The 22,692-nt window shown below is 43.9% G+C and overlaps 1 protein-coding gene across 2 annotated transcripts in view; it reads left to right on the top strand.

Annotated features, from left to right (window-relative positions):
• Positions 1-2,028: 2,028 nt before the first annotated feature.
• The window catches only part of LOC309535692 (P-selectin-like), a 30,858-nt gene continuing 10,194 nt past the window's right edge, over positions 2,029-22,692 (top strand). For both annotated transcript variants that reach the window (XM_082229059.1, XM_082229058.1), the window contains exons 1-10: positions 2,029-2,184; positions 8,534-8,606; positions 9,310-9,693; positions 11,856-11,963; positions 14,879-15,067; positions 16,374-16,553; positions 17,088-17,273; positions 19,362-19,547; positions 20,032-20,217; positions 21,406-21,591. In XM_082229059.1, the coding sequence (XP_082085185.1) occupies positions 8,579-8,606; positions 9,310-9,693; positions 11,856-11,963; positions 14,879-15,067; positions 16,374-16,553; positions 17,088-17,273; positions 19,362-19,547; positions 20,032-20,217; positions 21,406-21,591 (1,633 nt within the window). In that variant the 5' untranslated portion in view covers positions 2,029-2,184; positions 8,534-8,578. The remainder of the gene's footprint in view (positions 2,185-8,533; positions 8,607-9,309; positions 9,694-11,855; positions 11,964-14,878; positions 15,068-16,373; positions 16,554-17,087; positions 17,274-19,361; positions 19,548-20,031; positions 20,218-21,405; positions 21,592-22,692) is intronic.

Here is a 22,692-nt window from a genome sequence, read left to right as displayed (position 1 = left end):
ACCACAAGGGCCATCGAGTCCAACCCCCTGCCAAGCAGGAAACACCATCAGAGCACTCCTGACATATGGTTGTCAAGCCTCTGCTTAAAGACCTCCAAAGTAGGAGACTCCACCACACTCCTTGGCAGCAAATTCCACTGTCGAACAGCTCTTACTGTCAGGAAGTTCTTCCTAATGTTTAGGTGGAATCTTCTTTCTTGTAGTTTGGATCCATTGCTCCGTGTCCGCTTCTCCGGAGCAGCAGAAAACAACCTTTCTCCCTCCTCTATGTGACATCCTTTTATATATTTGAACATGGCTATCATATCACCCCTTAACCTCCTCTTCTCCAGGCTAAACATGCCCAGCTCCCTTAGCCGTTCCTCATAAGGCATCGTTTCCAGGCCTTTGACCACTGAGCTCAGGGAGGAGGGTGAGCTGGTGCTGGTCCCAAGTGGCAGCTGCGAGGGAGCACCCCGTTGCCTCACCACGCTCTCTCCACAGCTGCTGTTGCTGAGCAGCTCATAGCAGCCGCTGGAGAGCAGCAGGTGAGGAGGAGGCCCCAGGCAGAGGGCAGGAAGAAAAGGAGAGAGCAAGGAGGCTTGATTTCTTTCTTTTTTGGTACTCTATGCCTCCATGTCTAACATTTTCCCTTTCAAAAATTTATTTATTGGTGTTTTTTTTTCCTTTTTATGAGTCTACCAAAGAATAAAATTACGGTAAAATGGAATTAAGAGGTTTTCTCAGGACACTGGTGTAGTGCTGGTGGCACTCACCCTCTTGGGGGACCAGTATTAAGGTGGCAGAAAAGATACAGGTTGCAGCACAAAAGGGAGCAGACAAAATTGTCTGACGCAATGCAGGCACGTGTATCTTTGCATGCTCCATTTAAAGCAGTGCGCTTTTTTTGAGGCAGTACGCACTGGTACGCTGCACCGCCATCTCTTTCCCCACCACCACCATCTCAGCACCACTGTCTCCTGCCCGCCCACCCACTCCCTCCCTCCCTCCCCACCTGCCCCTTTGCCTCTTCCTCTGCCACTGCCACTTTCCATGGCTGCAGGAACGGCCTCCTGGAGGCGCTTTGGCGCCACCCTTACAATTGCCAAATTGCCTTCCAACAAGGTGCCTGACTATTGTGAAAAGGTCCTGCCAACACCGGACGCGGGTGGCGCTGTGGTCTAAACCACTGACCCTAGGACTTGCCAATCAGAAGGTCAGCAGTTTGAATCCCCGTGATGGGGTGAGCTCCCGATGCTCGGTCCCAGCTCCTACCAACCTAGCCGTTCGAAAGCACGTCAAAGTGCAAGTAGATAAATAGGTACCACTCCGGCAGGAAGGTAAACGGTGTTTCTATGCGCTGCTCTGGTTTCAGTGGAAGTGGCTTAGTCATGCTGACCGCATGACCCGGAAAAACTGTCTGCAGACAAATGTTGGCTCCCCCAGCCTGTAAAGCGAGATGAGCGCTGCAACCCTAGAGTCGTTTGCTACTGAACTTAATTATCAGGGGTCCTTTACCTTTTTACCCACCAGAACAGAGGCACTTTGGCATGACCTATTTACAATTATCAGGCAGCTTCCTGGAAGGCGATACGGCGATTGTAAAAACGGTCACAACAAAGCACCTCTGGGAGGCCATGCCTTCAGCCACAGGAAGCAGCAGCAATGATGGAGGAAGCAGCAAAAGTGTGAGTGGACGGGTGGGCAAGTGGCAGTGGGGTGGTGGTAGAGGCATGGTTGTTTTTCTATTTTTCTTGGGGGGGGAGCTGATTTCAACACATATATTTCACCCCAAATCTGATTTTGGATGGTGCCCACTCTACTAGCAAGTACATTTGCTTTTTTTGGCCGGGGGGGGGGGGAGTCCATCTTGCCACCTGAAATAGATGCCCCTTACTACTTCCAGTTTCTTGCTGCTTCTGCTGCGGCGCTACTATTTTTGTTGCCGTATCCCAGCATCCAAGAAGGGCACTGCTACATGCCCAAACCAACAGCTGACAAGGAGTTAACGCATGTGGTTGTGACAGGACAACACAGTGAAAGCAGGCAATAGGAAAAGGATGCAATCAGCTTCAGTCTGCTTTAGAGGAAGTGTTCGCCTGGCACAAGAAGGCTGCGGGGAGGAAGGAGGTGTTTAATACTCATGCCTATCCACATAAGAAGCAGCACAGAAAGGAGAAATCAGAAGGGTCAGCTTTAAACGTGGTAGGTGCAGTTTCTTCATGGATATGGGGCAAATCCATAGAATTGAGGAATAAGGGACAGTTGAGTATGCTCTGAGCTTCCTCTGCAGATTACCTCTATCTTTGGCATAGCAATGGAACACAAAAGTATTGGGGAGAGTGGTTTCTCCACTGGTGACCATGACCTCAAGGCAAAAGGAAAAAGCTGCCCCCCCCCCCCGTAGCATGCCTACAACTAGTCTCTTATAGGCTGGGTGAGTGGTGCAGAAGTGAATGTGAAAAAATGTGAAAAACTGTGAATGGGGCTGGGAGCTGTGAAGCCCCCAAGTCCAAACAAGGAAAATTGGGGGGAGGTTGGGGGTGGGGGGTGGGGAATTGAATGAACAGTGAATGAACATTGTTCACAATAATAATGTTACTTCAGCATGCCAAAGCCCTCGGAGCAGAAATTGTGGGACTATGATTTAGAAGTCTAGTGCTGTACATACAATTCAGGGATCACGTCCACAAATGAAGAACCCGATGGGGAAGTTGCAAAAGTTGTAATTCAATTTACTAAATCAAATGATTTGCTTTGGCATAATTATGACAAGGTAAACTCCTTATTATTTTATTTAGCTTATACTGTATTCCTTTTTTGTTATTCCTCATACGTACTTTATTTCAATGGATTTAATCTGTTTTTTACTTTTTTGATGGCCTGTTGCCATGTACGCCAGTTTTCTCCTGTATTGAAAATTCCAGTAAAAATATAGTGTGGGGTTTTTTAATACAAAGGTTGTTCTTCAGAAAAACTGCATTCAAATAATACACTACAGTATAAAGGTCACAGCTAAATTGCTTTAAAAGGAGTTGGCCAGCTTATTTATGCCTAATTTGGGTGTCATGGATTTTAATAGGACAGCCTGATTTTTACTGGATTAAGTGCCTAGAGTATACAGTTTGTGGAAATGACATGCCAGAATCAATTCTGATTTAAGTTAAACAAGGAAAAACCTATTGAGATTTCATTAGCAACAATTAAAAATACATGCAAATGGCTAATTTTGTCTATGTTTTAGTATGCAGTTGCAGCTGAAGCCATCATCTAAAAATCTTTCATTATAATTTGTATGAATAAAAGAAATTATGTACGGTATATTACTTCATATAGTAAAGGTAATGGGACCCCTGACCATTAGGTCCAGTCATGGCCGACTCTGGGGTTGTGGTGCTCATCTCACTTTATTGGCCAAGGGAGCTGGCGTACAGCTTCCTGGTCATGTGGCCAGCATGACTAAGCTGCTTCTGGCGAACCAGAGCAGCGCATGGAAACGCCGTTTACCTTCCCGCTGGAGTGGTACCTATTTATCTACTTGAAATTTGACGTGCTTTCGAACTGCTAGGTTGGCAGGAACAGGGACCGAGCAACGGGAGCTCACCCCGTCGTGGGGATTTGACCCGTCAACCTTCTGATCGGCAAGCCCTAGGCTCTGTAGTTTAACCCACAGCGTCCCTATTCACTTCATATTCATATATATATAAAATATTTCTTGGGTATGAGCTGATGGTAAAGTCCCCTTCATAAGTCCCACTGAATCACATAGAATCCATGCTCATACATTTCCCATTGAATTGGACAGTAACCAAGTTGTATATAGCAGCCCTGCTTCAGATAGTACATTAATTAATTAATTAATTAGTTAATTAGTCGCTTTATCTTGCCCAGGGCAACCCAAAGTGACTTACAACCAAGCCAGCAGTTCCAAATCCACACACACAGGCAACCCGAAAGGCCAGGTGAGGTCCCAGTCCAAAAAGGCAGGTTCCAGGAACAGTCTAAAGGCAACACAAGAGACAAGATGCAATAATGGTCTGAGGTCAAATCCAAGGCAATCAAAGCACCAACTAACCAACATAGCAGTTGGCTGGTACAAGAAAAGGAACTGAAAGCTTTTAGCCATGTGCCCCAGAGCCTCACCCTGACCACAGCTGGAGGCCATCTGGGCTGCCTGAGCTTGGTCTACTTGTGTGGAGTAGCACAGGGGACCTTGGTCTTCAAGCAGGCACTCTGGCATCTGACTGCTTCTGTGCCTTTACGAGTGAATGTTCTCTTAGGTTTGGGGGAAGCTCAGTCCTTGCCTCGGTATCTGAGCCAGAGCCTGCTGTGTCTGGGGGAAGAGGCTGAAACACCCTGAAGGGTCTGGTATGTCTCCCTGTCCCCCTGCAATGTTGGCCTTGGGGTGCTCTGAAGGGGACTCCTCCAGCGGGGTCATGACACGTGGCTTAGGAAGGTGGCGGAAGCAGCGGCAGACATATGCTTAGAATTATGGAGCAGGGCAACTCAAAGTGCACCTTAGCACGGGAATCTTTTTTCAGTACAAGAACTGATATGGGGGGGGGGTAAATTGTTCCAGGTTTCCTCCAACCCTTCTTTATTTCAGCAGCCTGATTTTCAGGTGTGTATGTGAGCAAAAGCTGTTGTTGCTACTGGAAAGCATAAATCCCTGGAGGTGGTTTGCTGAATATCCCCCAGAGACCTACCAGTAGATGTTGAGCTACCTTCCACCCACCCCAGATATAGACTGCAGCCCCATCTGCACTATGCAGTTAAACCTGTGTCATACCACTTTAAACAGTCATGCTTTCCCTCAAGAAAACTTGGGAACTGTAGTTTGTTGAGGGTGCTGAGAGTTGTTAGGCTATCACTATTCCCCTCACAGAGCTACAGTCCTCAGAGTGTGGAGTCAGGACTGTTTAAAGTGGTATAAGACTGTTTTAAATGTGTTGTGCAGATGGGACCTGCATCCATTAAAAAATATATGCAGTCTTATTATTTATAAATGGCTAGTCTTATAGTCTGCTGTAGTTGTTTCAACCTCTTCCTAAATTTCTGGAGAGAAAATTTATGTTGCTGGGGGAAAAAAATACAGCATGAGGTATTCTGGGGGGCTGGTTGAGTGAAGCTTTAGAACGTCAGAACCTAAAACGAGTCTCCAGGATCAGGCCAGGGCCCCATCCAGCCCGGCATTGCTGTTGTGCTGCAAGGCATCCCTCCTGCCCTGAGGACTGCCTAAATTCCAAGAATAGAAGGAATGACAACTAGTGTTTGGGTAAAATCAGGTCACAACTTGGTTGACTACAGATGTAAGAGGTTTGAGAGAAGGATTTGCATTTGGGGTCAACCAGAAGTGAAGGAGTCCTTGGCCTTCCTCAAGGAGTAGCTCCCCTAATGGATTGTTTTTTGTTTTGTTTTTTAAATGATATTTATTAGAGGTTTGAAGGTTACAGAAAAAAGAAGAAAGAAACAATAAAAAGTTAAACAAAACAAAACAATACCTTACAATACATCACAAAAAATAGAAAAACAAAAAACAATACAGCAAAACACAAAAACCCCAAAACATTTAAAAACACATCCAATATTTCCATATCTTTACCTTTCATTTACTTGTTTCATCGACCTCCTCACACCTCCCTTTTTTGTATTCTAGTTCAATTAGCCATTTCAGCAAATCCTTTCCATCTTTCTCAATTTTTGTTCTATAATTTATCTTAACACAATCTAACCTTAAATTTTCCACTTTGGCCCATTAACAATCTATTTTTACTTAATTCTTTATAACATTTCTGCTAAAGCCATATAGCTTCATTCCAACATCCTTCTAACATTCATTAATTTTACAATATTTCTGTAAATATACTTTGATTTTTTTCCAATCTTCTTCCACCGACTCTTCTCCCTGGTCTCAGATTCTGCCAGTCATTTCCACCAATTCCATGTAGTCCATCAGCTTCATCTGCCATTCTTCCCGGGTGGGTAGATCTTGTGTCTTCCGCTCCCCCAATGGATTGTACCTGGAGAGAGCTGTGGCCCCTCGCCCCCGCCTGGGCGTCCAGACAGAGGCTGGATCTAGACACCTCAAAAAAGCGTTTTGGCTTAAAGCGTTGTAAATTTAACCAGGGAAAACAGATAGAGAAAAACGGAACTCCACATCAACATCTGGTGGCACAATGTTATATCACATATACCGCGCATATAAATTGCTTTTTCTTTACCAGTCTAGCTGAGTCCAGAAGCATCTTTCCTGGACCTCCATTTTCAGAGGGGCAGGCAGGGGCTACAACCTCCCCTCTGTCCTCTGTCCAAGACTACGCCTACCCATTGCCTATACCAGTGTTTCCCAACCGGTGTTCCGCGGCACACTAGTGTGCCGCGAGACGTTGCCTGCTGTGCCGTGGGAGGGAGTCGGGCGAGTCGGGCGGCAAGAGGCTAGGAAGCAAATGGATTGCGAAGTCTGCCAGGTTCAGATTCGGGTCTCGGCTGTTTCCGGCAAGTGCAGATTCGGGTCTCGGCTGTTTTCGGCAAGTGCAGATTCCGGACTCGGCTGTTTCCGCCGGCCCAACTCGCCGATCCCGCGCCGTACGTAAGAATTCTCGAGGAAAGGCGCAGGCGCATTCCTCGGAGAGAGCGGTCGTTGGCGTCCAAGATGGCGGCTGTGCTGGCTGAGGGGAGCGCGGGCGGCGCCGAGTCCGAGGCAGCGGCTGTTCCGCCCATGGCGGGGCTGGAGATGGTCCAGCAGGGAGCCGAAGCCCGGGTCTACCGGGGCCTCTTCCTAGGCCGGCCAACTGTGGCGAAGCACCGCTTCCCGAAACGTTACCGGCACCCGCTGTTGGAGGAGCGCCTGAGCCGCAGGCGGACGGCGCAGGAGGCCCGCTCGCTGCTTCGCTGCCGGCGGGCAGGTGGGCGCGCCTCGAGACTGGACTGCGCGGGGCAGGGGCGCGGGCTGGGATTCCATCTCCTTTAAATTGCATGGCCGGCCCACCTCTTTGCAAGGAGTGCGGTTGGGAATTGCAAGCAAAGCAGCCACGCAGCTCGATTCCAGTCGTTAGTTACCGAAACTAATTCCCCCCCCCCCCCGCTATAGGCAAGGAAGCTGAAGACTGGTTATGGAAGGCGGTGGGCCACAGGTGTTCTGGTTTGCGAACATTTTTCAGAAGCCAAACGTGCTCCATTTTGCGTGCCATGCTTCTGTTTTGCGGTCTGTCTGCTTTTGCTGTTTATTTTGCATTTTTGTCTTTCTGACTTTTTTGTTTTGTTTTTGTGACTGATTGATTGACTGATTGTGTGACTGCAGTACATTGTTTATTGCTTTCATTTTATGGATCAATGGTCTTTATCGATAGTAAAATTCATGTTAAATTGCTGTTTTAGGGGTTGTTTTTAAATGTCTGGAATGGATTAATCCATTTTGCATTACTTTCAGCCAAACAGGCCCAGGTTGCGCACTGAATAAAGTATTTTATAATTTTTCATATTTCTGTTTACTTACTATTTCATAATAAAGTAATTATAAAATACTATCTTTGTGTTTATTTGATTCCTATTAAAGAGAGTTACTTTATATATAGTCAATATAGGCACAGAGTTAATTTTTTAAACATTTTCTAATGGTGGCGTGCCTCGAGATTTTTTTCATGAAACAAGTGTGCCTTTGCCCAAAAAAGGTTGGGAAACACTGGAGTAATCAACACGACTGAAACCTGATTGTACCAAATACAAAGTAGGAAATACTATGAAATACAATTTTACTTTATCCCAAAGCTCTGGAAACTTTTTAGATACAGTGGTACCTCAGGTTACATACACTTCAGGTTACATACGCTTCAGGTTACAGACTCCGCTAACCCAGAAATAGTGCTTCAGGTTAAGAACTTTGCTTCAGGATGAGAACAGAAATCGTGTTCTAGCGGTGCGGCAGCAGCAGGAGGCCCCATTAGCTAAAGTGGTGCTTCAGGTTAAGAATAGTTTCAGGTTAAGAACGGACCTCCAGAACGAATCAAGTACTTAACCCGAGGTACCACTGTATTGTACTCTTTATCCAAAAATGGTGTTTCTCTTGACAGAAAGTTACTTTGGCTGCTATGTTGCTCTGTAGCTCTAGGATCGCTCCTTGCAAAGAAACATCAGCGCCAGCAGCACTCACAGCACTTGTTTCTGGTCATCAGGCACAGGGGTAATTGTATTTTGTATAAATTATAAAATAATAAATAAAACATGTTCTATTTACATATGGAACATTTAAATAGCCCCTGTTGACGGCAGGGGGGGGGGGAGGCACAGGAAGGGGCCAGAGTTGGAAAAAGGTTGAGGAGAACTGCCTTAATCCTTTGCACCAGCAGAGCTCTCCTGAGCCACATTTGCACCTTGCAGACTTGCTGCTTTCTAAAAAGTATCTGCACAGCACAGTTGCTAATTGTGTGGATGTTGCTACATATAGTTTGACCCTTGAAAGGCAATTTTGGCTGGATTGTATAAGGAGGCTTATTAATTTGCATTTAAAATTGTACGCACGTTGTCACTTTAACAGCAAATCTGTATCCTCAAACAGGGTGTAACCAGCAGAAGATTGTGGTCTACAGGAACAGATGACCACATGCTGCTGTTTACTATCATTAGTTGTGGTAAGTATTTATGAAATTTACTGGAAAAAAATGTCATTTTTGCTATTACTTTGACCTTGCCAAGGAAGGATATGAAGCAACACTGGGGATGGGAAGAGTTGTGCAAGCAGAAATATGTTTGAGGCTGCTTGGGTTCTGCTGTTCTCACCATTCCAAATGGAAACTAGAATGCTTCATTGACAATCCCATTGAAACAAGTGCCCTGTAAGACCACGCCAAGAAGAATCTCCTGGTATAGTCACAACAGGAAAATATTGCAGGTGGCACAAAACCGTAAAAAGTTCCAATCTAGCCCTTCTTTTGAAGAAAATACTTATTGACTAATTTATTTTGCTAAGTTCTTTGTCCAAAGCAGTCCTTAATGGGGTTTCCAGGAGAAAAGATTAACAATTCCCTCCACCAGTAGAAGGTCCTTGTTACACTCCAAATATGTCTCTCCTACTAGGCTAGCTGCTCCCTCCTTCAATTGCACCTCTTTAATTTCTGTTTGATTTTCAACTGTTAGGATCAGTTCAAAAGTGCCACCTTTTCCTTTTGAGCATGGAGTCTGTTCTGCAGAATGCCTTGTCCTCTGTGGCTGCTAATTTTAAGTTATCTAGTGCGTCTAATAAGAACAGGCCAGCTGTATTCATCACCATTTGTGTACTCAGGATGCTTGTCTGCAATTGCAGCCTTTTTCTAATGCTCCTTGTTGCTCTGGCAGGGATATTTTCTTCTGTGGGTGCCTGGACTTACCACTATGGGCCGATGCCCCCGATAAACTGGGACATGGCAAGAAGATATTGCCAGCAGCACTATACTGACCTAGTAGCAATCCAAAACAAAGAAGAAATTGCCTATCTCAATGCTACCATTCCATACTATCGCACGTACTACTGGATTGGGATCCGGAAGATTAAGAATGTTTGGACCTGGGTTGGAACGGGCAAGATCCTGACAAAGGAAGCAGAAAACTGGGCTTCTCGGGAACCCAACAACAGACGGTCTGGAGAAGACTGTGTTGAGATATACATTAAAAGGACTGTGGAATCTGGAAAATGGAATGATGAACGTTGTACTAACAAAAAACTGCCACTGTGCTACCAAGGTAATGAAAGCACCCCGTATTATGTCATAGCTGTGGAATACCAACAGCTAGGAATGGAAGGACTGATCAGTTTTGGTTCTCTTAGGACTCAGCTAGATTGGTAAAGAAAAAGCAATTTATATGCACTGTGGAGTCCTGTTTTTCCCTTCCAGATTTCCCTGTTTAAATTTACAACGCGTTTAACTGAAACACTTATTTGATGTGTCTAGATCCAGCCTTAGTTTCTTATTTTTCCAATCTAATATTCAGTTCTCTACATTTTTCAGCAATTTGTGAATTTTATTCTTAAAGACTCCTCATGAAAATTCACCAGCATTTCAGTGAGAATTTCTCATAATACTGTAAACACATTTTTATATGCAGTTTTAACATATGTACACATTTCTGCATATAACATATGTACACATTATATTTCCTGATATAATGTGTTTCTGTATGTTTGTTTCACTCATATCTTCACTTGTATGCACGCTTTCCCCAATATATTTTTTTTGTCAACACTGTTTTGTTGCAGAATGGCACAGAAAAATTCAGATAAATGCAAATTTCAAAGGTGTTTCAGTTCACATATTGTTTTGCAAAGTGTAGATTCAGCTTTAATTCTCCTCCATGCCTTCTAACAACACATTCCTATGTATTTCTACTGAGAAGTAAGTTTAGTTGGGCTTACTCCCAGGTAGAGAGCTGCAGCCTAGGATCCACTATAATGGCCAGGCTAGCTTGCTGCCTCTTTTGCTTGCCATTTTTCTGTTCTGCACTGTAAACAGCAGCCTGAGATCTTGCAATTAATCAAGCACAGCTTATTCTGAGTCCGCATATGGAGATATTCTTTCCTGTGCAGTATAAGGTTCAGGACCCTGATATATTTGCAGCACATCTTGGAACCATAGAAATGTAAGGCTGGAAGGGTCACCAAGGGTCATCTAGTCCAACCCCCTGCATTGTAGGAATCACAGCTAAAGAATCCCTGATGGATGGCTAGCCAACCTCTCTTGGGAAACCTCCAATGACGGTTTCACCACCTTCTGAGAGAGTCTGCTCCACCGTTGAACAGATTTTACCCCCTGAAAGTTATTCTTAATGTTTAGCTGAAATCTCCTTTAGGAACAAAGCTGAATTTGGATATGAAAATCTGTGACCCGATTTCTGGCATGACTTTTGGTACTGCTTTAGAGGTGTGGATCAATCTATCATTTCCTTTTTCCTTTTCAGATATTGCTAAGTGAAAATGGACAAACATGAACCTTGTATTGGCAAAAACAGGCATCTATAAGTGCGACAGTTTGTTCAAAAGCAAGCTAGTGTATTTGACGAGAGATTAGAGCATATCCACACCATAAATCTAAAGTATATTCAATGCAGTTTTAAAGCATATGACTTCCCCTCAAGGAATCCGAGGAACGGTAGCTTGTTGAGGGTGCTGGGATTTGTAGCTTTGTGAGGGGGAACTACAGTTCCCAGGGTTCTTTGGGGAAAGTTGCATGATTTAAAAGTGTGGTGTGGAATAGCCTGTAGACTTTGATTTTGTCCAGACTTGGAGCTCTTTAGTAGAACATGAAGCAGAATCAGCCCTGAGTACTGAACTCTGCAGAATGGGTCCACAGCTCCCTTCTGTTAAGAATAGCTTGATGCCAAAGATGCTTGTATCTTTGAAGAGCTGGTTAGAGGAGGAAAATTTTAATATGCGTAGCTTTGTTCACACTACATGGCTGACCTGCTCTTGCCTGTTTTGTGCAGTTATTAAAGTCCTCCTTGGGCTTTAGCTAGTCTGTCATTAGTTTTTCATTTTTACTTGAATAAAATATGGGGGGGGGGGAGGCAGTTAAGCCCCGCCCTACATAACTGATCACAAGATGCAGAGTGCACACACCATTTGAATGGCAGTGGCTATCAAATATTTTATTGGGGGTCCGAAAGGGACCTCAACCCCTAGGAGTTGACTCCTATGTTTGCAGGGAATGATTGCAACTGGACTAAACACAGGAGAAACTGGCCTCCATTTTCTCACATTGACACTGCAGAATGAAATCGGCTGCTAACTAGTGTAGCCCTCCTCTCTTCTCCAAAGAGATCCTGGCAACTGCAGTTCTGTGTTCCCGTGGGAGTAGAGCTTAAGTTTCAAGAGATGGCGCAACTCTAACCCACTTCTCTCTTCTGCGCAGCTTCCTGCCAGCCTTCCTCCTGCAGTCAGCATGGGGAGTGTGTGGAGACCATTGGGAATTATACCTGCCAATGTTATCCTGGCTTCTATGGGCTGGAGTGTGAATATGGTGAGTCTTCTAACAGCCCAAGGACCAGAGCCATGGCTGGGGGATGGATACTTGTTACGTGCTGACAAAACATATAAGAATAATTAGCGCTTGAGTTAAATGTTCTGACAGGCCCTCCAAGTGCCCCTATTTTCCAGGGAAGTCCCTGATTTAGAGAAGCCATCCCAGTTTCTGATTTGATCCTGGAATGTCCCACTTTTCCTTAGGTTGTCCCTATTTTCAGTGGAGAAATGCTGGAGGGTATGGAGTTATCTGACCCCTGAACCATCTGAAGGCAATCTTGTATAGGGAAGTTTTTAAAAAAATGTTTAATGTTTTATTACGTTTTTATATATGTTGGAAGCTGCCCAGAGTGCCTGGGGCAACCCAGTAAGATGTGTGTGGGGGGGGGGGTATAAATAGTAAAGTTATCATTATGGAATGGGATGTCCCTATTTTCATTGGGAAAATGTTGGAGGGTATGGTTCTGAGTGCTTCGCGTCCGCTTTCCTGTAAGGAAGTCCAGTGTGATCCCCATTTGAGAGCGAGGGGGGCTTCCTTCAGGGCCTTCTAGGGAATTAATGGCTAAGCTGAATTTTGAACCTGGGACTATCTGATTTTCCGCTCAGTCTCTGGATCACCACAAAATACAAAATTGACATTTATTTCTCTTGTATAACTTTTAAGAGGTTTTCCTATGAATAAATTTTTGCTGAGCAAGAGAAACTGCTCCTCTTCAAGGCTTCTTTCCAGTTCTTGGCTTTTGTTGAGGTTTGAACTGGTGCTACCTATTTACTTAAAGGACATTCAGAGGGCTTTGTCCATTCACAGTATCAAGCTTATGTGATGAAACCAGTAGCATCTTTTGCAAAGCCTCCTATTTTGTCAGCTTTCTTCCTGTGCAGATTATTGTTCTATGCTGCTAACTTATATTGTGTGTGTGTGTGTGTGTTTTTAAAAGAAGCTTAAGTGTTTTGGCTTTCTCCCCAGAATCCTGAGAATTGTACTTTGAGGCTGCAGACATCTCCGCCCACCCTGCCCTTCATGAAACTACAGTAGCCAGAATTCTCTGGAAAGAGGAAATCATTTTTAAAACTAGTTTACATTTGTAGTGTAGCTCTGCCCCAAAAGGAAGCACATCGGAATGCGATAACAAAGATTGCTCTGTGAGAAATATTTAGCCCTGTTGTGTTGACTGACATGCATCACAAATAACGTTACTGCCCAGCTCAGTATAATTTTCCTTTGAAACATCTATGTTGGAAGTCATGCCAGGGGTTTTAAGTCTTACAACAAAATGTACAAATTCTCCTCAGCTACTCTTGGCCCTGGTTTGGGGGAATCAAAAGGGCAAGTTTGCCCTATTTCCACAAGGAGAAAACTCACCTCTGAATTGCACTTTATATTGTGAATGGGGGCTCACATGGCTGGTGGCTCTTTCACACAAAATATATAGAACTAGATACTGGATTCTAGTTGAGTCTTCTCCCTGATGTGCCAGTTTTCTATAATAGCGAGGGTTTTTAAAAATATATATCAGCCATGCAAGTCTTAACCTGTAGTTTGAAGTGGTCTTGCTCAAAGATGCAGGTTTACTGTCTCAGTGAAAGGTGTGCCTCAGTTGTGTGAATAAGCCTGTCTACCCACCATGCCTTTAAAGCTCATCTGAAGCACACTCCCCACCCTCAACAAAATATAATTCTGGGCACCGTAGTTTGTTAAGAGTTGCTGGAATTGTAACTCTGTGTAATTGCACTGTCTAGAATTCTTCGAGGGAAAGGATGTACTTTGAATGTATTTTAAAGGTATTGTGTGTATGCAGCCTGAGAGCTAAACCAGAGGAATCAAGGAATCCAAATGGGAGCAGGGATAATCTAGAGTGGAGAAGCCTTAGGAAGGGGAGATGGTGCTTTAACTCTTCTCCCATCCACCCTTGCCTACCTACTGCTCTGGCAGACACACATATGAGAAATCCAGCTTTCTAGACCTCAGGATTTCCAGCTTACTACTGATTCTGCTCTACTGAGTTTAGCTGTAGTCTGATATGCTGAAAACAACAAAGCTTTTTTCCAGAAAGCTGTTCTAGAGACACTGAATTTGGTGGGGGGAAGTAGCTTCCATCCTAAGTTTCTGCATGAAACTTTGAAGTGGATGTACTAATAAGTGATGCATATAGCAAAAGCATTTCTCCCTCCTCATTTGGCCCAAGGTGGCTGTCTTGCATCTAGCCTAAATTATAACCTTCTTGTTTAGGCTCTATATAGACATTCCAGAAAGATAGCATGCTGTCAGCATCACTGAGATGCAAAGTGCATATTTGAAATTAAAAGGAGACTTAGAAATGGATGGGTGAAAATGCTGACCTAAATACTCAGGAGCCAACTCCACAGCTCACTGGAGCCATTCTTTTCCTTATCCACTTTCCCAGGGTAAGCGCCACTGAACTGAATACATGTTGCTTCTTGCGAATGTGTCTTGTAATATATCCAGTGAAATATATCTGTCTTTTAAATATACGGTAACTTTTATTTGAGTTTTAGGGGTGTGCTTTGAGGGGAAAGGAGTCAACCCCCCCCCATACACTGTTGTTCATGTCCCCAGAAAAACTTGTCTGGTCCTGCACCTAAGGCAGAATAGGGCCACCATGATAAATTCCTGATTGTTGAGTTAGTCACTCATCTTTACCACCACTAAGTGGTACTTTAACTCAAGTTGGCCAGACTATTCTTTGGGAGAGAATTAAATTCTGGTTGCTGTGTTGGCTCCAAAAAAACACAAGGTCTGAAAGGATTGGTACAGTATTATAAGTGAGTGAGGAAGGGTTCAGGCAACAAGTGTTTCAGCTCCACAATCTCTTTCAAAGGAGAGGTTAGAAACACATTTGCTGATGGTAGTGTTGGCATAACCTGGTACTGTATTTCAATGTCTCCATTTAGTTGTGAAATGCAAGGACTTGGATGCTGCACTTAGACCACTGCGCATGAACTGCAGTCATCCTCTGGGGAACTTCAGTTATAACTCCAGCTGTGGCTTCAGTTGTGATGAAGGATTTGAAATGAATGGCCTGGCCACTTTGCAGTGCTTGCCATCTGGGAGCTGGTCAGCAGAGATACCGCAGTGTGTAGGTATGTGCTATTACGGTGGGTGCCAGGTGTTAACGCAAGTGTGGCAGTTGCCAAGGTCCAGAAACTGGCAAGAGGCCCACTGAGCCAAGCACTGTTGTAATAATTCCACACACCCCATCAGCCCACAAACTTTGCCCAGAAAACAACAACAACAACAAAAAAAAAATGGAGTTTTCCTTTTTGCATGGATCAAAACTGAAAAGCAGTAAGCATAAACAGGATGGCAGAAAAACTCACCATTTATTATAAATTTATAATTTATTATAATAAGTAATGCAGCAATGTTGCTACAAATATATATGCTCCAGAGTCTCATTTTAGCATTCACAAATACAAGTGAAGTCCACTTTGGGTGACATTAATAAATATCATATGCCCACATTAAGACGTAAGACAGTGACTGTACTTTCTGTATGCATTTGGCTGAAGTTGGGTGGGGGGAATGAGAGAAAGGTTAACATTAAAACAATAAATGTGAATGGGGGTTAATGGCTAACATAATCACCTCAACTGTGAATAAATGAGACAGAAGTTAATGTGAATGTACATTTCAGCAGACAGTTAAGATTAAATGTTGGTGATGGCAGCAGCTGACTAAACTGTACGGGAATAAATGTCATCATATTTTTAAAAATCTGGTTTTTAATTGGAAAATGAATAAAAATTATTTACAGAAAAATAAATAAATTCTACCTGCCCCCTAAAATAAAAGAAGCAGTACTGGAGGAATCTTCAGAAAGTCGCTGCAAGCAAGACCACTTCACATAAGAGAGTGGACAAGCAGGTTACAGGCCAGTTCAGTGCTCATTCTGCTTCTGGCGCATTTCACCCCCATCCCTAGTTGCAGGAGATATTCCTAGTGGAATTGTTGTTGTTGTTATTCCCCCTCCTTTTTCCCTGACAAAACTCAAGGCAGCTCACGGATAAACTGGTGCATGCAGTAGGGTGTGCCTGTTTCATGTGTGCAAGCCGTGTGGCGTGCACATGACACATCAACAACATGTGGCATGCTGACATCGCCCAGCCCCCTAAATTGTGGGGGCAAGGGGGCGCACTTGCAGATAAAACGAGCAATAAGTGAGTACTGTAGTTCATCTTCAGTCGATGTCCTTCATAACCAGAGTCCTGATCTTCTAGTTTTCAATGTTTGATATGTTATTGTGTTTTTAATATTCTGTTGGGAGTTGCCCAGAGTGGCTGGGGAAACCCAACCAAATGGGTGGCATTAATAATAATAATAATAGCCAATTCCCATCATGCATAGCGCACACATACCTGATTGAATCCTCCCTTCTCTGTTCCTTAGCTGTCCAGTGCTGGCCATTAAGAATCCCTGTTCATGGAGGCCTCAGCTGCTCTCACAGGAAATTTCAGTACCAGACTAGCTGCAACTTTAGCTGTGCAGAGGGCTTTCTGCTAAGTGGAGTGGAGACCACTAGATGTGAAGCTTCTGGAGAATGGAGTTCCCTGGAGCCAATATGTCAAGGTTCAGTTTCCTTCTAAATCCCATTCCGATATTATTGTCTCAGAACTCTGTAGTACTTAGAGGGTGTACGATGAATATATTTGGAGATCCAGCTGTTGGCTATCAAATGCCAAGACCAGAAGTATATGTTGACCTAGAAGAACATAAATGTATTTGTTTCTAATTGTTTTATCTGATTTGTGGCTAATTCTAGACTATCTCTGCACCCGTGAAGGCTACAAATCCATGGGAGAATAGCAATCCGATTTAAGGTTACTGTTGGAGATTGGCAGAGGGTCCCCCAGTCAAATGGGGAATGGGTCTGCTTAAGTCAGTCATCCATCTGTGTCTAGCAAGACTTACCAAAGCAGAGCTGGGAGGAGGGGTGCCTGTGGTGTTGGTGAGGAGATAAGCTGGCATCATGCAAAATGTAGTAGGTGAGGCTCATGGTTTATAAACTCCATATACTAAATAAATCTAGTGCAAGCAGACCCCTTGCATCGTGGTTTTGGAGATTTCTATTTCATTCTAGTTTACCCCTTTTTCTTTCTTTAGTTAAGCAATGTCCAGAAATCAAGTTACCCAGAAGAGGAACCATGGACTGTGTAAATCCAGTGGGCAACTTCGCTTACAACTCCACCTGTGATTTTGGTTGTGAAGTTGGCTTTCAGCTCAGTGGTCCCAAGACGTTGCACTGCAGTGCATCTGGCCAGTGGACATCCTCTGTACCTGTTTGTCATGGTATGGCATCCGTATGGACTTTTGTGGGCCTCTAGAGGAATTTAGTGTCTCAGTTTGCTGTTACTGGTCTGCTGCAGCTACCTTGTACAGTTGCAGCGTTGAATAGTCCACTTAACCCTGCTGTGTAGTGATTGGAGGACTGGGCAGGACCCAAGGCCAAGAACGTAGTCAGTGAGCCCAGAGAGATACTATGTTTTACAGTATGTTGCTGTCCAGAATTTCAAGGGCTTTTCAAGGGCTTGATAACTGAGGGCATCTACAGACTGTTGTGGGGTTTTTTTGTGGGATTCATTCACATGTCGGCAAGTTCAGATTGCACAATTATTAATTTTTTGTTTTTCTTAATTCTCATTAAAAAACTATTTAACATGGTTTCATTGAGCTACCTGTTTGTTTACAATAGAGCATATGGCATGCAGCAATTCTTGACATTAAAAAATAAAATAAGAATATACCATCAGATAATTTTTTGACTATCAACAAAGTATATATGCCAAAATTATTAAAGATATGAAGTGATGTATAGTAATGTATGTTGCCTGATTAGTGACCATAAGTAAAAGGTATTTTGTATCAATAACTACAGTGGTACCTCAGGTTACATACGCTTCAGGTTACATACGCTTCAAGTTACGCACTCCGCTAACCCAGAAATAGTGCTTCAGGTTAAGAACTTTGCTTCAGGATGAGAACAGAAATCAGCTCCGGTGGCGTGGCAGCAGCAGGAGGCCCCATTAGCTAAAGTGGTGCTTCAGGTTAAGAACAGTTTCAGGTTAAGTACGGACCTCTGGAACGAATTAAGTACTTAACCTGAGGTACGACTGTATTAGAATTTATAAAGTTAAAAGGAGAAAAGTAGAGAAGGAAAGGGGGAAAGAGGGAAAGAAAGAATTACAATGTGTAAGTCATGCATACCAGACTGTGCTGTAAATTGGGTAATATTGGGTTATATTCTACCTCGTTATTGGGTAATTTTCTATACCTTGTAATTTGTATAATCAAGAAAGTCACTCAGGTTGCACAAAGGAAAATGCACTGGAAAGTGTGCAATAACACTTGCCTTGACACACTCGGCCCCTCCAGACATCTTTCTTCATGGTGCATTCATGACTATTTGTGCTCATGATGCTATCAATGCAGTCACACACATTCCATCTTTCAATACGGTTTGCATCTGCAAAAGTTATGGGGCAGTTGCACTGCTTCATTTCCAATTAGTGCATATCCTGTAACTTCCTGCTGAAGCCCCATAACTTTTTTGTGCCACAAATGTTCTGGTTTTTGTTCCACTTTTATTGTCCCATAGCCCCTCCTGTCAACGATAATGTGACAGCATTGGGAAAGCATTACAGAACACATGGAAGCAGAATAAACCCACCACTAATGTGCTACTCGTGTTTCAAGAACATGTTGTAGAACACATCTGCAATATAAGACCAGGCTGGAGGGGCCCACCACCATCTAACCTCCTTGCAAACAAATCATGATGAATGCTCAATAAACAGGTCACCTGGCAGGTCATCATGTCCCGAGAATCAGGCTAGACCCGATGGTGGTAGTCCCTGACTGGTTCCTGCCAAATGTACATGAAGTCCATGTGGGGTGCTTGACTGGAAGCAGTTGAACCCTTTATTATTTTCACTTCCACACTTGCTATGGACTTGATGCCAGATCCACTTTTAATACAGAAGTGTTGCACTATTGCATGAATCTTAGAATCATAGAATTGTAGAATTGGAGGGGGCTCTGATGGTGTTTGATGTTTTATCGTGTTTTTAATATTCTGTTGGGAGCTGCCCAGAGTGAGTGGGGAAACCCAGCCAGATGGGTGGGGTAGAAATAATAAATTCCTGCAATGCAGGAATATGCAGCTGTCCCAGACAGGGATTGAACCTGCAACCTTGGCAGTATCAGCACTGTGCTCTAACCAACTGAGCTATGTAGTTTCACCCTGAGACTGAACACGGACGCTGTATGCTTTCACCTCTGCTAAACTGTGGGCAGGACATGAGAAGCAATCGCACCCTTGAACCAGTTCCAACTCTTAACTGTTGCCTCTCGCCTGATTTGCACATCTACTTTCCGTAGCTGTTCAGTGCCAGCTGCTGCAGCCTCCTGCTTATGGTAACAGCACCTGCTTTGATGTCCATGGGAAATTTCAGTACCAGTCTCTCTGCACCTTCCACTGCGCTGAAGGGTTCCAGTTACTTGGAGAAAAGGTGACGGAGTGCACGGCATCTGGAGAATGGACAGCGGCAGTCCCAGCTTGCCAAGGTGAGGCTGCTGGAAGAACCACCATTCTTCTTTGGGTATGAGGTGGTGGAATAAGGATAAAATGACATCTTTCCTGACTTCTTCCAGAAGCCATAGTTCCTAGAGAATGCATCACCTGAATATACTAACTTTTAATTCGCAGTTTTCTTAACAATTGATGCGTTCCACACCTTGGCCTCCTGGCCACCAACACATTTGCAGTATACAAGACATTTACACATAACCTGAATAAACACCAATATGTGCAAGGGGTAGAGGTTGGGTCAAAGGAATAATACTCTTCAACAGCCTTCCCCCCCACCTTCTCCCTCCTGGCTCCCCCCGCCCTTTGCCCACTTGTATCTCTTCTCCTTCTGTATCCCATTGTTGTTGTTGTTTCCCTGTATTTTTTTGGAAGCTGCCCAGACTGGCTGGGGCAACCCAGTCAAATGGGAAGGGTATAAGAAATTATGATTATTATCATCATCACCATTGTCATCTTCAGCCATGCAGTGTCACAGTCTGGAGACCCCCAAGCAAGGGAGGATTACCTGTTTTCATCCAAATGGAGAGTTTGCATTCCAATCTACCTGTGAGTTTGCCTGCGAGGCTGGATTTACCTTGGCTGGAAGAAATTCAACCCGCTGCTTAGCAACTGGGAACTGGAGTGCTCCGTTGCCAACATGTCAGGGTAACTAAGGTCTTTTCACTGCCTGTTTTTGTGATGAAACTCTGATCTGTCTGGTCAGGGTCTTTCAAGTCTGAGCACCTCCAGCCTGGCTACCCTATAGTAACCTGGGTTACTTCCAGATGGCCCTTTCTTATAGCATTTTCCTCAGACTTCATATGGGAGCATGCATATCACAACAGCATCATTGTTTTGAAATTATCTTCCTTTCATCAATTTCTCCCCTTCTAATTTCTTAATGATAGGAAAGATACAGAACAGCAGTGCAAAGAGGTCTTCGGTGTGGGTGTGTTTGTGCTTCTTTGCACTTTTACCACTGGGACTTTAGGGACTGTGGTTTTTGACACAGGAAGTGTCATGTGCCACAAATGTGGCTTTTGCTGCCTGTATTGTAATACTGTTTTTCATGGGTTGGGGAAGGTTTTCATGAGAAGAAAATGTGGGTCCTACAGCATGGAAAATCAGGCACGTCTTCAAATGCTGCTTTCTCATGCTTGGGGGGGGGGGAGGCATCACATTGCCTAAACATAATGTTAAGTGCATGTGATGCCTTTTTTCTTGAGCATGAGAAAGCAGAATTTGAGGAAGTCCTGATGAGAAGAGACAAAACACAAGGCTGTTTTTCAAAATGGCAAAAGTAAGGTGTTTCTTGGCTTCTGATGGAAAACATATTTTTTAAATGTGTTTTCAATTGCCACCTTGCAGTGGTAAGCAAAAAGGGGGATTGATGGATCAATCTCTACATTGGTCAATGAGACTTCTGCATTTTTTTAATTTCACACTTGTGGCAGGATTGGTTTATTTAAAAAAAAAAACAAAATAAGGAACCCATGCAGATATATGAACCACCTGCATGCACGCACATGTTTCTGTGAGAGGAATGAGTTAAATACTCATTCCAGACACATCCTATCGTGATCCATCCACTGGTGCAGATGAGAAATGGTGGGGACAAGCCAAACAGTTAAATGTAAAAAGAATGGTGGGGTAGAGGTTTGTTGAGCAGCACCTACCTTAAATGCAAGGGAGAACTTATATCTGGAAGCACCCCTGAAATAACTGCCTTCATCCCCCCCCCCCCAGAAGAATAGGTCTCATTTCATGCCTGGATTTGCCTCTTCCTGTGGCTGGGAGAATCTGGACTGAATAGTTCCTCCTTTCACCAACACTGAGCATTCTCTTTCATTCTAGTTATTGAGTGCCCCAAACTGGATGTCCCCAAGAATGGAGAATTTGACTGCTCTCATCCACATGGAGACTTTGCATATAGCTCCAGCTGCACTTTCTCCTGCAATACAGGGTTTGTGCAAGTTGGAGCAGAGCAACTTCAGTGCACAGCTCTGGGAATGTGGAAGGAGAAACCACCCTTATGTGAAGGTCAGTGCTGAGTATACTCTTGGGAATCAGCTGGGAAATGGATGGTAGCCGAGTATATAAAATTGAGATGTTGCATTTGCTAAATTGAAAAACAAACTGGATCTTCTGGTGTCATGCTTCCACTGATAGCAGGGGGAACAGCAATTTTTGATTTTTCTTGAGTTTCATACAAGATCTTGCTCTGAAACTTGGGAATCTAAACAAAACTGCCTGGGTGCCCTGGAAGATTATCCTTTGCTACTTGCAAAGGAACAGGACACAAACAGGAATACCAAGAACTGGGTACTTATTCTGGAGTGATCACAGGGGCAACCTTCCTTAACGAGGTCACAGACTGATGTGGAAATAAGGACACTAATCCATAGTGTCTAAAGGTGAATTACTGTAGCACACCCTCCTCCTGAAAAGTATGAAACCTGAACTTTGGGTGTGTAGAACAGCAACACAGGCTTTGGGTGATGGTGACTGTCCTGTCCCTGGGCTCCATTCACTGTAGCAACATTCTTAGTGGCATCTGCTTGGCAATTCCTCCATATGGGTTCTACATACAGTACGTCCTATGTTCTGCCTCCACTGTCAGAAGCAGTATGCTGGGAATCACAAGTGGGGAGAGCTTGGGCCCCATAGTCATCATGTCGGTCACCGTGAGAGCAAGATGTAGGACTAGATGGGCCTTGATCCAGCAGAGCTATATCATCTGTATCACTCTCCAAAATGCTGAGAAGAGGTGCAGAACACATTCACTCCAGACATGCAGACAGCACAGCCCCAGATGCACAATCCATTTATTTTTAGCTCACCCAATGGAGATATAATTGCCTTTGACTAAATACAATTTAGGATATAAGTAAATTAAATTGACATAATTTTATTGGCCATTTAAGACACATCTCTGTATGGATCTGTGTTTCTCTGGTGCTTTTTTATGCTTAGAGTAAGATGTAGAGCTGGTTGGCAATTTACTTGCCGTTGTGTGTATATCAAGAGGGCAGACTCTTGATGTGAGTAGAAGAGGCCATAGCTCAGCGGTTAAGATCACATGTTTTGCATATTTCCATTTCTGGCATCTCCCGATTAAAAGGATCTCAAGCAGCAGCTGCA

The sequence above is a fragment of the Podarcis vaucheri genome (assembly GCF_965113315.1).
Source record: "Podarcis vaucheri genome assembly, chromosome: 6".
Classification (NCBI taxonomy): Eukaryota; Metazoa; Chordata; class Lepidosauria; order Squamata; family Lacertidae; genus Podarcis; species Podarcis vaucheri.
Note: the sequence above shows the minus strand (reverse complement) of the source record. Positions and strands in the feature narration are given on the sequence as shown.